We start from the raw sequence: 17,474 nt of genomic DNA on the forward strand, positions 1-17,474 counted from the left end.
ATGAAAAAAAATACAAAAAATTTTCTTTTCAATGCTCCTTAAGTCAAAATACATCTTCTAAACCATGATATTTTTCAAATCTCAGTAATCAGTCTCAATCATTCGCCATTCCTAATCAATGCAGCCTTTGATTGCATCTTTCAATACCACCATAAATTGGAGGAAAATACTGATGGATCTAAACTGCTTAGGTTTATGAGCTTCCAGAGTTACATAAATCCCCAGCTAGCCTAAAACCTGCTCACAGTTAGCACCACTGAAGTGACCAAATCGGACACATTTTTGAAAGTTAGCACTGAAAAGCACGAGGCTAGTGTATATTGACACAACACCTTCGTTAGCCAATTTAACATGGGCCTCAACTCCTCTGACATTCACTATAAGCCACAGGAACACAAATAAGGGGAGACAGAGTATTAAACCAAAGAAAAATGCTCAGATATGAGAGAGTTCCCCAGATGCAAGCCCTAGCTATACAACTAATCAGTATTGAAAAGGGAGTGAGTGCCAAAACTCAATAATTTACAAACAGCCACAGGAGTAACAAGAGGCCTTAGTCCAATCAAGGCTGTTACATGCAGACATAGTGATGTGGATCATCACAGTCACCCATGCAAAATTAAACTGAACTGGTCAAAAGTCTTAATCCAGGTTTCTGTTAGCATCTCACTGCAAAGGAACAATGTCCCTAATCAATTTAATGGGAACAATCACTGTGGACCAGATTTTGCTGTCAATGGAGAGGGCCCTTTGTGAGAAAATGAAGAAAAACCCTTATCACAAACCTACATGGCATAAAAGCCCACCATACCGCCTCCTAATGCTTTATTGAGGTTATTTTAAAATTTCAGTTTCATTTAAAAATATTAGCTTCTAATATTTACTGATCTCCACAGGTCCCTGTGACTGAATATCATAATCCCCCTCTCAGAGCAAGAGAGAACAGCTATGAAATCATAAAACACCAGCCCATGACAAGCTAAAGGAGATTGCCCCCATCAGTGTTCTGTGTGCCCTGGTCAGCGCAGGTACTAAGCAGACAACTGCGTCATTATGATATAACATCGCCATACTTCTGCAGCACCCTTTGGAGATCTCAAAGTAATTTACAGACATTATTAAATTTGGTCTCAACACTCTGGGGAGGTAGAAGTATTAAACCCATTTTACAGATGGGAAACTGAGGCACAGAGGTGACTTGCCCATATCAGACAGCAGCAGTCCTCGAAATAAAACTCAGATCTTCTGATGCTCAGTTCTCAGCTTTAGGCAACGTTCCTTTTCATGGACCATGCTCCCTTGTAATACTAGTTTGCACTTCTTGAGCACCTGTCATCCAAGGTGCATCACAAGATGCTTCCCAGCACTTGCAGGAGAAACAATAAGATATGGGAAATGAAGAGAGGGGAATATGAGCCATGATCAGATTGTGATGGCTGATAAATCCCAAATAATGAAAATGGAAGGTTTCCTACAAGAGGTCACCCCATGGTTTAAAATTCACTTTCTATTTCTAATCTTATGCTGGCATCATGGAATTACTGGGGACAGGCCTGTCATAGTGGAACTGAATGTCCTAAGATGACATTTTTATCATGGTGCGTCTGCTGACAGTGCACTAGTGTTCAGAGCTACAGGAACAATCAAAATCTGCCTCTTCCTCTCCTGATCAGAATTCATCCCGCAGCCTTGGAGGGTGGTCCATGCCAAAAAATGAGGAGGACTGCCCATGCACATCACGTTCTCGTTTCACAAAGGCAGTAAATGAAGAGACACAGTTCCCAATAAAATGGTCAGATTGGCCAAGGACATACAAGTCTAACTGGGCCACTTCGGGCTGCAAATTCACCACTTTGATCTGCAAAGTGAAAGGGGAAGAACAAGTTAATCCAGACATCACTGTACAGAATAGATAGTCCCAGAGCAGAAGAGTCCTGGCCGTAACATAGCAAATGGATACAAACTGGAATCAATCTAAACTTCCCCTTTCAAAGGCTCCAGCAAGTACTAGTATTACATAGTGACAGGTTTCAGAGTGGGAGCCGCGTTGGTCTGTACCCGCAAAAAGAACAGGAGGACTTGTGGCACCTTGGAGACTAACCCATTTATCTGAGCACAAGTTTTCGTGGGCTGAAACCCACTTCATTGGATGCATGCAGTGGAAAATACAGTAGGAAGATATACACACACAGAGTGAACATGAAAAAATGGATGTTGCCATACCCACTATAACAAGAGTGATCAGTTAAGGTGGGCTATTATCAGCAGGAGAAAAAAACCTTTTGTAGTGATAATCAGGATGGCCCATTTCCAACAGCTGACAAGAAGGTGTGAGTAACAGTCGGGGGAAAAATAAGCATGGGAAAATAATTTTAACTTTGTGTAATGACCCATCAACTCCCAGTCTTTATTCAAGCCTAATTTAATGGTGTCCAGTTTGCAAATTAATTCCAATTCAGCAGTCTCTCGGAGTCTGTTTTTGAAGTCTTTTTGTTGTGGTATTGCCACTTTTCGGTCTGTAATCGAGTGACCAGAGAGATCGAAGTGTTCTCCGACTGGTTTTTGAATGTTATAATTCTTGACGTCTGATTTGTGTCCATTTATTCTTTTACGTAGAGAATGTCCAGTTTGGCCAATGTACATGGCAGAGGGGCATTGCTGGCACATGATGCCATATATCACATTGGTAGATGTGCAGGTGAACGAGCCTCTGATAGTGTGGCTGATGTGATTAGGTCCTATGATGGTGTCCCCTGTATAGATATGTGGACAGAGTTGGCAACGGGCTTTGTTGCAAGGACAGGTTCCTGGGTTAGTGTTTTTGGTGTGTGGTTGCTGGTGAGTATTTGCTTCAGGGGTGTGTGTATGTGTGTGTGTGTTGTGACAAAGTTCCTCCTCTACCTTGGTGGGTCTTGCGCTTACTGGCGGATTTGCTCGCCTTGGAGCTTCACAGCAGCCCTCAGCTTGGCCGTTTTTCTGAACCCACAGTCCAGGTCGACTCCTCCTGTGTCTGACCAGGAGTTGGGAGGTTTGGGGGGAACCCAGGTCCGCCCTCTACTCCGGGTTCCAGCCCAGGGCCCTGTGGAATGCAGTTGTCTAGAGTGCCCCCTGGAACAGCTGTGCGACAGCTACAACTCCCTGGGCTACTTCCCCATGGCCTCCTCCCAACACCTTCTTTATTCTCACCATAGGTCCTTCCTCCTGGTGTCTGATAATGCTTGTACTCCTCAGTCTTCCAACAGTCCGCGTTCTCGCTCCCAGCCCCTCACACGTGCACCACAAAGTGAAGTGAGCTCCTTTTTAAACCCAGGTGCCCTGATTAGCCTGCCTTAATTGATTCTAACAGCTTCTTGATTGGCTGCAGGTGTTCTAATCAGCCTCTCTGTCTTAATTGTCTCCAGAAGGTTCCTGATTGTTCAAAAAAACCTTCCCTGTTACCTTACCCAGGAAAAGGGACCTACTTAACCTGGGGCTAATATATCTGTCTTCTATTACTCTCTTGTAGCCATCTGGCCCGACCCTGTCACAATATATATCTTCCTACTGTATTTTCCACTGCGTACATCCGATGAAGTGGGTTTTAGCCCATGAAAGCTTATGCTCAAATAAATTTGTTAGTCTCTAAGGTGCCACAAGTACTCCTCATTCTTTTTGCTATTACATAGGCATCTCAATTCAGCTCAAGTCCTTGCCAACACACAGGACTGGATCTTTTAGTTCTGGAGGAAGCTGAATTCTTCAAAGGACCCTTAGTACTTTAATATTGTTGCTGTGGGTAAAGCCCACTTCTCATTCCATGTACCAGTAATTAACTTTCCTAATATGAAGGATAGCAGTCCCTGAAGTTCACACTGATCTAAACTAGAAGGACTTGGAAATTTTACCTGACACTTATTAGCCCAAGTAGTAAACCTACTAGCCAGGGTGGAAAATATCTGTGCTACCATATTTTCTGTTCCTCCCAAACGTCTTTTTTCTAATATATCTCATCAATTTCTCCCACTACATTAAGATGTGGGCTAGGGCTCCACTGCCCAGGGACAATGCCTGGGTGAAAACTGATGTACCCCACCCCAACTGATGGGAAAGGGGAGAGTGCTGGGATTGTTAAAATGTTAGGGTTATTTATATAGGACCCAAGTCTGCAAGGTTCTGAGCGTCCAAATTCTTATGACACTCAGAACCTCAAAGGATCAAGCCAATAAACATCCAATCCTTTGACACTCACTAAACTATCTACCACAATTTTAGTGCAGCACCAGGGCACAAAGTATTTCCTGACATCTGTTAATCAGTCAGTCTTAATTTCACTGAACACACACGAGACAATCAAATGTCCAGAGCATGCTGCAGCAGCAGCAGGTGTTGCACTAGCCGGAGGGGATAGCTCAGTGGTTTGAGCATTGGCCTGCTAAACCCAGGGTTGTGAGTTCAATCCTTGAGAGGGCCATTTGGGATCTGGGGCAAAAATTGGGGATTGGTCCTGCTCTGAGCAGGGGGTTAGACTAGATGACCTCTTCAGGTCCCTTCCAACCCTGGTATCGGGGGGGAGGGGAAGGATAGCTCAGTGGTTTGAGCACTGGCCTGCTAACCCCATGGTTGTGAGTTCAATCCTTGAGGGGGCCATTTAGGGATCTGGAGAAAAAATTAGGGATTGGTCCTGCTTTGAGTGGGGGGTTGGACTAGATGACCTCCTGAGGTCCCTTCCAACCCTGATATTCTATGATTCTGTGATAGAGCAGTCCTGTCAGTCTGAGAGTCTGAAAGACTTACCTTTCCTTTGAAAAGCTGCTGTATTTCTGTAGTGTAGGGCTCAGAATCAGTGGCAATGTAGACAGACATAGCTTCCACAGTCTTCACCCAGAGCTTGAGTGCACGCTTGATCTCCTTCAGGTCTGGCAGGCACATGTCCATTGTGAGAGGCACAGCATTGTTTCGGTCATAGCCCACGCACTGTGGCGAAGCCATGAAGTGTGATCCAGCCGTCCCATCCTTCAGCATTTTACATGCATTCTTCTATTAGGGGACAAAAAGAGAGAATGCCATATGTGAACGACAACAGCTAAGAACTGACTCCAACACAGCCAGCATTTCTAGTATATAAACACAGCCAGTTATTGAGTGCAAACTAGGTTTAGACTCATCTCAGAATGACTGACCACATCAGTGCTCCTCTGTTTCTCTTTTAGTATACTTTCTATAGGGATGGTGGCTGCCAGTCCAGTTGTGTGGTGATGACACTGGCTGCCTGCACCAGACCCACTGAAATCTACGTAAGAGCATAAGAGTCATACCCAGTCAGAGCCGATCCGCAGATGAATTCCTACATAGGGTCTAACCAGGAGAGAATGAATATAGGCCTCTCCCTTCTGCACCATCTCATCAGACCACACAACATACTTGTGCAGAGGCCGATGCTCCTCTAAGACTGGAAACTGGGCTGGAGCTCCAGGTAGGGCAAGAACAGGGTGCTCTGATGGTGGAAACCTGGAAGGAGAAACAAGACAGGAGCTCCATATGTTTTCAGCATCTCTGGGAAAGAGAAGGAAAAAGAAACAGGTATGCAGGAAATCTTTTGGCCTTGTCAGAGTGCCAGGGTAAATCAGAAAAGACAGTTACTCCATGGAATGGAAAGAACTGAGCAATCCTGCATTATAGAAGTCCAGTGAACCAACAACCAAACAAGTTGTTCAAGCAGTAGGTGTAATTCCAGACTAAAAACTATGAAGAGATTACATGGATAGCCACTCATAATCAAGAATTGCCAAAATTAGAGCTGCCTGAATGATTTTAACTCCACCCCTTTGGGGACATGCATTAGGATTCAGTTGTTAATTACATGATCACTGACATTCTCAAGAACAAACAAAATGCCTTCTCACCCTCACCATCCTTGCAGTTCTCTCACTTGTCCTTGGGTCTCTCCATACCTCATCCCCATTCATTGCCCTTGCAAGCTCTGGCCAGCTCTCCCTAGAGAAATTCCTACTCTTCCCATCTTGTGGGCTTCAGAGGTGCAAGGAGGAGTCTAGCCTGTGTGCACCTTAGAACAACCACATGAGAGATGTAGGAACTGAACCCTAGCCTCCACTCCTGCACTACAAGTTTCAGTGCATAGCTAGTTAGCCCTACATCGACGGTGTAGCCACCCTTAGCTGTGCACTTTATGAGCTTGGTATAAAAAGTACTTTTTTATACAGTGGATTAGAATGGAAACCATCATGCAAACTGAAATATAACAGTGCCTATCACTCTTGCTGTCAGAAAAAATGAATCTTCACCATTTCAGCATATGAATTTTTCACAACTCAGTGTCAAGACACTGCTTTTTACCTCAGACTCAACAGTAAATCAGAAGTGAATTAATGCAATTTGAGGGACAGAACAATGATAAGACAGCCTTGACATTCATGGCAGTGGATCAGTTGTAAGTACTCTTTAGTGTTTCTCACTCCAAGTTAAAGTAGTTCTGATGCACAGGCCCACTGCAGTAATAAATATTAGGCCACTTGTGGCTCTGATAACAGGAAGATATTGGACAGAAGTTTAGTGTAGTGTGATCTTTGTTCATCAGCTGAGACCTGAATTATTTCTGATTTACTTCTGAAGAGCAACTAAAGACTCAGCCAATAAACACGGTAGTTAAATGTTATCACTTACAGGCTGGCAAGTCGCTCAGCCTTACATACTTCACACCTAATACTGTGAATAGGAACACAGCGTTGGGCCAACTGACCATGGAAACGGCTTCAAGGTTTTTGTCTCAAGGTTACACACTCCTAACTGAAATGTTAAACTATCACTTCAAGCCATCCCAAATGACATCAGGGCTCTATGGTGTGACTAGAGTGAGCGTGTCCCTGAGAGAGCCACTCCAAGTGCCTACACAAGTTCAGCTATTGGCATCTCTACTCCACCATGGTGCACAGCTTCCCCAGGCTCTTGCTACCTTTGGATCCAGTGGTCCTTGTAAGACAGACTGAAGGAAATGCCCCCGAAGAGCTCAGACCTATTGAAGTCCACGTTGAATTGATCCCAAAATGGACCAAAGGGATTTCCATCCTGCAAAACAAAGATAGCTGCTCATTCACCACAGCACATGGAGCCCTGGGCACGTGCAGTTAACAGGATACCTGCCCTTAGAGCTGGAATCTAAAAAGTGGAGGACCTGGAGAGGTCTGCAGCCAGAATTCTGCAACAGAAAGACAAGCTTACCAGGGGGTTGATGGCAGTCTGGTATGCTTACCATCTAACAACTTGCTGGGAAGGAGTAGATAAACTGAGGAGACCCCTGTATTAAAATAAAAGACTATTCCAAAAGCTGTCCTAAAATATATCAAGTAACAGGGGTCTGGTGCCCAGTGACCGTTTGTCCTGAAGGAGCCGGACTTTTAAAATCAGTTGGGGATAATTGCTGTGTGGATGTGATATCTGGGTAAAAGGCCAGTGGAATACCTGCTTTTTTTGGTTAAGGTCTTGTTTTTACCTAAAATTATAATTACTGTGAATATGATAAATACACACTTAAACATACAACCCTATTGACTCCCAACCCTTCACTGTCACCACCAGACCTGAATGTAAGTACCTCACAGATGGGTTCTAGTGGAAAAGCAGCACATGGATGGAGTGCCTGAAATGCTCGGGAGAGTGAATAATCTGGAATGCAATGCCCAAAGGGATAGGCAGGGGAAGAAGTGCCCTGTACAGTGATCTAGGACACCAAGCCTTAGGAAGGTCCCAGAATAGCAAATAAATACCAGTCTCAGACTCAATCATTCCTCTGACCTAAGCTAGCAAAACAGGAGTGAGACAATTACCTTCATGGGACAAGTCCTTTTGTCACTGCTTCTCTGAGCTGCTACTTCAAAGCAGTAAGCCACTCGCTTGCCAGGGGGCCAGTGAATGGGTGCTAATTGCTTCATGAAGTCCTCCAAGCTGATAACCCGGTGATATTCTAAGAGAGGTTCCAGCTTGAAGTATTCCTTGTAGGAAACATGCATCTGTGAATGAGAGAAATTAGATCTACTCATAGTGCAATTGGAAGTCAGTTCCAGCTAAATCTCTACTCAAATCAATAGAAAACACTGCCGTCTGTATGCTTTTACTCATTCAGTAATGGCAGGATGAACAGCTCAGGACATCTTATGATCCAAGTAAACAAATGCTTTAGAATCCACAACTCTATAGAATTTGATGGGGGGAAACATGGCTACCTACATAAGAACGGCCATACTGGGTCAGACCAAAGGTCCATCTAGCCCAGTATCCTGTCTTCCAACAGTGGCCAGTGCCAGATGCCTCAGAGGGAATGAACAGAACAGGTAATCATCAAGTGATCCATCCCTTGTCGCCCATTCCCAGCTTCTAGCAAACAGAGGCTAGGCACACCATCCCTCTCCATCCTGGGTAATAGCCATTGATGGACCTATCCTTCATGAACTTATCTAGTTCTTTTTTGAACTCTGTTATAGTCTTGGCCTTCACAAAATTCTCTGGTAACAAGTTCCACATGTTGAGTGTGCGTTGTGTGAAGACATATTTCCTTTTGTTTTAAACCTGCTGCCTATTAATTTCATTGGGTGGCCCCTAGTTCTTGTGTTACAAGGAGTAAATAACACTTCCTTATTTACTTTCTCCACACCAGTCATGAATTTATAGACCTCTGTCATAGCCCCCCTTAGTCATCTCTTCTCCAAGCTGAAAAGTCCAAGTCTTATTAATCTCTCCTCATATGGAAGCCATTCCATACCCCTAATCATTTTTGTTGCCCTTTTCTGAACCTTGTCCAATTCCAATACATATTTTTTGAGATGGTGCGACCACGTCTGCACACAGTATTCAAGATGTGAGCGTCCCATGGATTTATAGAGAGGCAACATCATTTTCTGTCTTTTTATCTATCCCATTCTTAATGATTCCCAACATTCTGTTCACTTTTTTGACTGCCACTGCACATTGAGTAGACGTTTTCAGAGAACTATCCACAATGACTGCAAGATCTCTTTCTTGATTAGTAACAGCTACTTTAGACCCCATCATTTTATATGTATAGTTGGGATTATGTTTTCCAATGTGTATTACTTTGCATTTATCAACGGTGAGTTTCATCTGCCATTTTGTTGCCCAGTCACCCAGTTTTGTGAGATCCTTTTGTAGCTCTTCGCAGTCTGTTTGGGACTTAACTATCTTGAGTAGTTTTGTATCATCTGCAAATTTTGCCACCTCACTGTTTACCCCTTTTTCCAGATCATTTATGAATATGTTGAATAGGACTGGTCCCAGTGGAGACTCCTGGGGGACATCACTATTTACCTCTCTCCATTCTGAAAACTGACCATTTATTCCTACCCTTTGTTTCCTATCTTTTAACGAGTTACCAATCCATGAGAGGACCTTCCCTCTTATCCCATGACAGCTTACTTTGCTTAAGAGCCTTTGGTGAGGGACCTTGTCAAAGGCTTTCTGAAAATTTAAGTACACTATATCCACTGGATCCCCCTTGTCCACATGCTTGTTAACCCCCCTCAAAAAAAGAGCAGATTCTACTAGTAGATTCTAGTAGATTGGTGAGGCATGATTTCCCTTTACAAAAACCAAGTTGACTCTTCCCCAACAAATTATGTTCATCTATGTGTCTGACAATTTTGTTCTTTACTGTAGTTTCAACCAGTTTGCCTGGTACTGAAGTCAGGCTTACTGGCCTGTAATTACCGGGATCACCTCTGGAGCCCTTTTTAAAAATTGGCATCACATTAGCTATGCTCCAGTCATTTGGTACAGAAGCTGATTTAAATGACAGGTTACAAACTACAGTTAGTGGCTCTGCAATTTCACATTTGAGTTCCTTCAGAACTCTTGGGTAAATACCCTCTGGTACTGGTGACTTATTACCATTTAGTTTATCAATTTGTTCTGAAACCTCCTCTAATGATATCTCAATCTGGGACAGTTCCTCAGATTTGTCACCTAAAAAAAATGACTCAGGTTTGGAAATTTCCCTCATATCCTCAGCCGTGAAGACCGATGCAAAGAATTCATTTAGTTTCTCCGCAATGGCCCGATCATCCTTGAGGGCTCCTTTAGCATCTTGATCGTCCAGTGGCCCCACAGGTGGCTTACCAGGCTTCCCGCTTCTGATATACTTTAAAAAAATGTTGCTATTACTTTTTGAGTCTTTGGCCAGCTGTTCCTCAAATTCTTTTTTGGCCTCCTCATTGTATTTTTACACTTCACTTGCCAGAGTTTACGCTCCTTTCTATTTTCCTCACTAGGATTTAACTTCTATTTTTTAAAGGGTGCCTTTTTGCCTCTCTCCACTTCTTCTACTTTGTTGATTAACCACAGTGACACTTTTTTGGTTCTCTGTTTTTTAAGGCACTTTTTGAGTTTTCTTACTATGTTTTAAAAAGTTTTAATCTAGAGATTAGAAGAGGGGACTTTAAGTCAGGACTCCTGGGTTCCCAGCTCCACCACTGGCATGCTGAGACCTAGAGACATAAAGAATAGGCACTTACATTTTTCCTCAATGCCCCTTACAAACAGTATCTGATTAAACCTTGTATAGCACGTCAGTATTATCCCTATTTTACAGATGGGAAAGCTGTGTAAAGTTATTATGTAATTTATGTGGCTCAATGTTTATAATGTGCTTTGACATGTTCAGATGAAATGGACTATATAAAGGCAAAGCTACTATAAAGAGAAAATAACCAGTGTGTATCCTTAACATCAACTAATGGAATCATCAAATGCAGCATCAACATCCAGGCTGGCTTGTGAGAGGCACCCCTGTGATCACTAGTTATGATCTTGACTTTTATACCCCATTTACAACAGGGTGATACTTATATAAAAAGTAGCACTGGGCCCCTGTTACAAGGATGCAGAGTTCAGCAGCTGATACAAACCCCTCATTAATAACGTTTTCCCATGAGAACACTGACTATGTTAACTAGGACACGTGGGACTTTTAAAAAAACAACCCGTGAGATGCCATGTTTTTATTCACATTCAGTATCTTTGGTGCAAGAGAGCGTACTGGTGGTGAAAGGAGCTAACTTAATAGCCCCAAAGTCTAAAATCCTCCGGGTATCCATAGAACAGGTTCGGTGCATGCAAACAACAGGGCAAGAATCCCCACATTACCCTGGCAATGTGCCTTAGCTGGAGGGACCATTTCTACCAGCATGATGGAAATTCAGTCCCCACAGTCCATTCAAATCTTGGCCCCTCTGCTGAATCGGGCGATAATGGGGTCAGTTAGTGCCAGCGGAGTCATGCAACATCTGTGCAGTGGGAGCTAGTCTGAGATCACCAAACTCAGGAGTCCCTTTATATATTGTGCACCAGCACATCCTCTCTCTTCCAGAACACAAGCTCTCTGCAGCAGAGACTGTCTTTATTTTGTGTCTTGTACATCATGGAGCACACAGTTCAAAGCCAAGAACCAGAGCCATTATGTAAATACACAAATAGCTATGTAGAAGCCTGTCTCCCTAGAATATTAGATTATTTGGAGCAGAGGGTATTTTTTTCTCTATGCCTGTATAGCATTCAGCATGTTTGGCCCCAGTTGTTATATTAAGTTGTGCTGAATGTATTTATCAGGAACATGCATGCAAACCTACATGGCACCACACCAGCAGCGAGAGGGACACGTTCGCATGGTTTCAACATCAAAGTATGGATGGGCTGATCAGGACTTACATTAGTATAGGGAGGCCTGTGGTGTCGGTACTCAATCCAGGGAGGCACAGCCAGGGTACGATTCAGAGTCTTGGCAAACGCCAAGGAGCCCAGGAAATGATCCGCCTGATTCCCAAATCTCCCTAAAAAAGTGTCAAGATCTGGATTTATTGGCCAAATCAGAGATGCCCATGTTGCCACAAAGACTCACTACAACTCCATGCCCTCCCCCATCTCTGGGTCATCAAAAAAGTGAAGGTTTTCAGGAATTACAGGGATCTGGGGGAGATCTGGGACCCACGGCAGGCTGAGGATGGGATGAGGGAAGGCCCAGGTGGGAAAGGGGCAGGGGTGAAGGGTGATGCAAGGAGGGGCTGTTGGGGTGGGAGAAGGGAGGAAGGAAGAGTGGATGTGGGGAGTTGAGTCCCTGGGGCTGAAAGTCTGATTGCAAGAGAAAAGAATGTCCCCAGTGGGAGACGGACACTGGGGGAGCTCCGAAGGGGCTGGAACCTGGAAAGGGGGAAATCGCGGGGGGAGTGGGGCGCAGGATCCAGGAGTGGGGACACAAGAGGGGTCTGGGGGGGCAGGGGCCCGAGAGGGGCACACGGGGGGGGCGGCGGCGGCGGCTCTGGGGGCAGGGGCCCGGCGGCGGCTCTGGGGACAGGGGCCCGGCGGCGGCTCTGGGGACAGGGGCCCGGCGGCGGCTCTGGGGACAGGGGCCCGGGGAAGGGGACGCACGGGGGGGGCGCGGGGCGGCGGCTCTGGGGGCAGGGGCCCGGCGGCGGCTCTGGGGGCAGGGGCCCGGGGAGGGGGACGCAGCGGCTCTGGGGGCAGGGGCCCGGGGAGGGGGACGCACGGGGGGGCGGCGGCGGCGGCTCTGGGGGCAGGGGACCGGGGGGGGGGCGTCGGCGGCGGCTCTGGGGGCAGGGGCCCGGGGAGGGGGACGCACGGGGGGGGGGCGGCGGCGGCTCTGGGGGCAGGGGCCCGGGGAGGGGGACGCACGGGGGGGGGGCGGGGCGGCGGCTCTGTGGGCAGGGGCCCGGGGAGGGGGACGCACGGGGGGGGGGCGGGGCGGCGGCTCTGGGGGCAGGGACCCGGGGAGGGGGACGCAGCGGCTCTGGGGGCAGGGGCCCGGGGAGGGGGACGCACGGGGGGGCGGCGGCGGCGGCTCTGGGGGCAGGGGACCGGGGGGGGGCGTCGGCGGCGGCTCTGGGGGCAGGGGACCGGGGAGGGGGACGCACGGGGGGGGGCGGCGGCTCTGGGGGCAGAGGTCCGGGGAGGGGGACGCACGGGGGGGGGCGGGGAGGGGGACGCACGGGGGGGGGCGGGGCGGCGGCTCTGGGGGCAGGGGCCCGGGGAGGGGGACGCACGGGGGGGGGCGGCGGCTCTGTGGGCAGGGGCCCGAGGAGGGGGACGCACGGGGGGGGGCGGGGCGGCGGCTCTGTGGGCAGGGGCCCGAGGAGGGGGACGCACGGGGGGGGGGCGGGGCGGCGGCTCTGGGGGCAGGGGCCCGGGGAGGGGGACGCACGGGGGGGGGCGGGGCGGCGGCTCTGGGGGCAGGGGCCCGGGGAGGGGGACGCACGGGGGGGGGCGGCGGCGGCTCTGGGGGCAGGGGCCCGGGGAGGGGGACGCACGGGGGGCCCCGCAGAGAAGGTCTCACCCATGCAGGGGCAATAGAGCAGGTAACCGGCGGGGTCCCAGGCGGGCGCCGCCGCGCCGCTCGCCAGCAGCAGGAGCCGGAGCCCGAGAGCCCCCACCATCGCCGCGGAACCAGCGGGGCGGGAGGCCTATCCCGGCATGCACCGGGCTCCGGGACGGAAGGGGCGCTCTAGGCCGGGGGAGGGGAGGGCACCATAGAGGCGGAAGGAGCGCGAGCGAGCGCGGCGTCACTCCCACAATGCCCCGCACAATGGGGCCGCCGGGGCCTGAGCCGGAGCCGAGCCTGGCGGGGCCCGGGGGACCGGGGTGAGTGCGGGGACCGGGGAGGAGCCTGCCAAGCCACGCCCCCCGCCAGCGGGCGTCTCTCCGCGCCGCCGGGGCCAGCCCGGACCCCCCCCGACGCCCCCCCCCCCGCGCGGGGCTGTGGCGGACGGGGAGCCCCGCGCGCGGAGCCGGTGCCGCCTCCTGCCCCCGGGCCCGGGCCGTGGAGCCCCGAGCCCTTCCCTGGGCGGCGCGAGAGCCCCGCCGGCCTGCGGCGAGCCCGGGCCGGGGAATCCGCCTCCCCGCCGCTGCCCTGGTCCCGCTCCGCCCGGGGTGGGCCTGGACTCCGGGCTGCGGGGGGCGCAGAGAGCTCGTGGCCCGCCGGAGCCCGACCTTGGCCCCGGCCCCGCGGCCCCGCGGCCAGCCTTCGCGGCCCCGCTCGCCCCTGGGTCCGTTCTTCCGCGCCAGCGCCGGCTGCCTGTCGGATCTCCGGCCCCGCAGCCCGCGCTTCAGTCCTGCCCTTTGGCCTCTCCCAAACGTTGTGCCCGCCGTGCGAAAGGAGCAGGTGGTAGCGGAGGGGCTGGTTAGCCGGCCGCCAGTCCGGGACACTGGTCATGGGGTCGGCGGTGTAAATGATGAAGATCAGGAATATAATTAAATGCCAGCCAACGTTCAACATGGTTTTATGGGACATAGGCCTTGTCAGATTTGATTCCATTCTTTGGGAGAAGGGAGGAAGGAGTTGAGTTGATGAAGGTAGCTAGATAGGCATGGTGAGGGAGGTAGGAGTTATTAATAAAGATGTAATATATGCAGTTGTGTGAGGTATTTAACTTATAACGGCGTGGCATTTCAGTTTTAAAATAAAGCACTATACAAGATCAGTAAATCACATGTTGAATGGATTAAGAACTGATAGCTTCATGGTATTTGTTGGTGAGGAATCATCATCGGCTGGAGGTCTTTAAAATGGGGTTCTGTAGCAATCGGTTCTAGGTCCGATGCTGTTCAACATTTTCATCTATGATGCGGAAGTGACTTCTAAATTACTGATAAAATTTTCTAATGACACCCAAATTGGTGGAGTGGTAGATCCGGAGGAAGACACGGCTGCTACACAATGCAGTATGGATTGGTTGGTAAACTGGCCCCATTTCAATAAACTGTGTTTTTTAATACAGCCAGAGTAAAGTGTACATTTAAGAACAAGGAATGCAGGTCATACCTACAGAATGGTGGGGAACTGTGTCCTGGAAAGCAGTGACTCTGAAAAGGATTCAGGGTCGAGAGTGGACAAGCAAACAACATAAGCCCTGCTGTGATACTGTGGTAAAAAGGGCTAATGCATTCTTTTGATGTATAAACAAGGTATAATGACTAGGAGTAAGGGGATGCTATTTTACCTCTGTATACAGCATTAGTGAGACAGTTACTAGAACACTGCAGGCAATTCTGTTGTGCATATTTTAAAAAGGATGTTTAAGAATGAGAGGGTGCAGAAAAGAGCACAAAATTATTCAAGAGCTGGAGAAAATGCTTTTGTGAGGGATTTAAAGAGCTCAGTCTGTTTAGTTTGTCAAAAAGAAGGTTGAAAGATGACAATTATAGTGTATAAATATCTTCATGAAGATAAAATAATGGGACACCTGCCAACCAGTAGCTGACATGAAATGTGGGATTCCTGAACACACTGGGAAAGAGGAGGGGGGACCAGCACATTGCTACTGGATTTTAGAATTGGGGTACCTTAGCTTCTTTTGTATTCTGTCTGTCTAATAGGTGTCTGGTAAAGTTTTCAAGCTATATAAAAACAAATTTTCTTTCTTAGTATGACTTCAAAACATGCTTATAGATACTAATTCTCCTGGAGTCCTCCCATCCCTACTATTTTCCATCCTGTCTGAGGGAACTATTTGTAGTGTCATGGTTTCATCCTGTATCCAGGGCCAATTCTTGTCTCATCTATTTATAATGTTCACTGGGGCTCTGTCTTAACAGAAGGACTGGATCTTTCCCTTCCTGGCTGCAGATCTGGCCCACATCTGGCACTGCTGTTGATGTGTGGGTACAAAGTTCCTCCCTCATATGCAATCATTGAGAAGGGGTTAGAGAGTTTGATGCTATTTTAAGAAGAGTTTCTCATGTTGCTAAATTTAAAGGAGGAGGATATACTCCACTGTGACTTTGGTAAAAACAGCCATTCAAGTTAACCCTTCCCTGCCACATGAGGTTGTGGAGATGTACAGGCAACCGTGTGAAGGCAAAAGAGGGGACAGATTGAAGACAAATCTCCTATTAGAGCTGTAGTGAGAAATCCATGAGAGTTTTAATCTACTAGCAGAAACAGTCCAAGAGGAACCAGAAGATCCATAAGAATACTGTCAAATGTGTAGTTTTGCTGAAAAGCAGATGTTTTGACTGCCCATGATGATGTATAAGATCAGGTCAGACTATAAAAGGGGGGCTGTCTGTCATTACAGCAGGCTTGTTGATCCAGATAGCCAGGAACAATTCCATGTATGGTAGAAAGAAAATTCTAAGACTAGTCAAACTCTGAAACAGAGGCAGCCTATATCAGCCTCCCTCAGAGAGTCATATGTGCTTGTCTTATTGACCCACTTAGAGAAACACATATTTGCTCCACGGGAGCTGCTTTTGTCAGCTCACCCAACTGCTAGGGAGCTATAGAATACCAAAAATAATAAATAATTGAATTGTGGAATTTCTGCGACAGATGATGCAAGAAGGGAAGCCCAGCAAAGCCCAAGAGCAAATCAAAAGAGTGAAATGTATGAAGAAAGGGACTAGGATGATGAGGGGATGTTAGCTTGAAGAAGCAGATGAGAAAAAGATGACAAGTTTACAGCTGTAGAGGCGTGACCAGCCACTATGTTCAGAGGAAATGAATTCACCAGGCAGCAATGATGACTTTTAATACAGTAGTTTAAGTTATGTGATCAGATAATGGTTGTTACGTGGGAAAGTTCTAACCCTCACCTCATTTTATTCATAAAAGATTAGTACAAGTGCCTTTAGGACCCCCATGAAATTAAGGGAGGAAGAGGACTGGTGAGAAGGTGACCTGAGACTGGAGAATAACTTTCTCTCTCTCCTTGGTAGCCCTCTGTGCTAAGAATGCTCGAGCCTGTTAGGAACATTTCTCCTCACAGAGTGGATGATTGGCTAGCAGGGTGAATCTTCCATCCAGATTTTACCAGAGTGGAAGCACTCTCAAACCAATCCCTTGTACCAGGCCATGTTGTATTGTGTTTATTCAGAACAAAATGTAATCAAGAGAAACAGAGGAGAATTTCTTATGGCAGTGGACCAGCATAATATGAGTGGCTTCATGCAGGCTGTTGCTAAGGTATATTTGTACCCATTTGGGTGCGCAGCTAGAACGATGCAGTACCCTCACCCCACCTGTTCTGTTGTTTCAGATGAAGATTTCTTGCTGTTAAAGTCATATCATTGCAAAGGTTCCAGCTATACTGGGACAGTGTAACAGCAAGTCACCAACAGGTACGAGTTCTGCTTAACATGGCCCTGTTCTACTAGGCCTGCCATGACGGCATTTTTTACCAGTGTTCCTACCTGGATTCAAGATGCAAAGCAGGAGGAGGAGGAGACAGGCTGGAAATTAGTCCCCAGGCAAAGGGGTCGAGAGGCTGAAAGTCAAGGCAAGTGCCAATGTGAAATTTCTGGGACCTCCTTTACCAATGTGGACAAGCTGAGAACTCACACGTTCACTCATACGGAGCAGAGACCTTACAACTGCCCTCAGCTGCACTGTGGGAAGGCCTTTGCATCCAAGTACAAGCTCTATAGGTAGGTGACTATGCTCAATGCCTCTAATTAACAGTTCT

The 17,474-nt window shown here is 48.0% G+C and overlaps 2 protein-coding genes across 3 annotated transcripts in view; one reads left to right on the forward strand and one right to left on the reverse strand.

Annotated features, from left to right (window-relative positions):
- On the reverse strand, positions 1–13,514 carry POFUT1 (protein O-fucosyltransferase 1). 2 transcript variants are annotated; one of them, XM_084645148.1, is made up of 7 exons: positions 13,349–13,510; positions 11,710–11,831; positions 7,821–8,003; positions 6,950–7,062; positions 5,295–5,487; positions 4,774–5,016; positions 2–1,858 (listed from the first exon to the last, which is right to left on the reverse strand). In XM_084645148.1, the coding sequence occupies exons 1-7, from the start codon at positions 13,446–13,448 to the stop codon at positions 1,670–1,672; spliced, it is 1,143 nt and encodes a 380-aa protein (XP_084501274.1). In that variant the 5' UTR covers positions 13,449–13,510; the 3' UTR covers positions 2–1,669. The 2 variants fall into 2 exon arrangements, with proteins under 2 accessions (XP_084501275.1, XP_084501274.1); XM_084645149.1 differs by lacking the exon at positions 6,950–7,062 and having other exon boundaries at positions 1–1,858; positions 5,401–5,487; positions 13,349–13,514.
- PLAGL2 (PLAG1 like zinc finger 2) overlaps positions 13,509–17,474 on the forward strand; it is a 16,429-nt gene continuing 12,463 nt past the window's right edge. The window contains exons 1-2 of the mRNA XM_084645147.1: positions 13,509–13,653; positions 17,049–17,436. Coding sequence (XP_084501273.1) covers positions 17,174–17,436 — 263 coding nt within the window. The 5' untranslated portion in view covers positions 13,509–13,653; positions 17,049–17,173. The remainder of the gene's footprint in view (positions 13,654–17,048; positions 17,437–17,474) is intronic.

The sequence above is a fragment of the Lepidochelys olivacea genome (assembly GCF_965140295.1).
Source record: "Lepidochelys olivacea isolate rLepOli2 genome assembly, chromosome: 13".
Lineage (NCBI taxonomy): Eukaryota > Metazoa > Chordata > Testudines > Cheloniidae > Lepidochelys > Lepidochelys olivacea.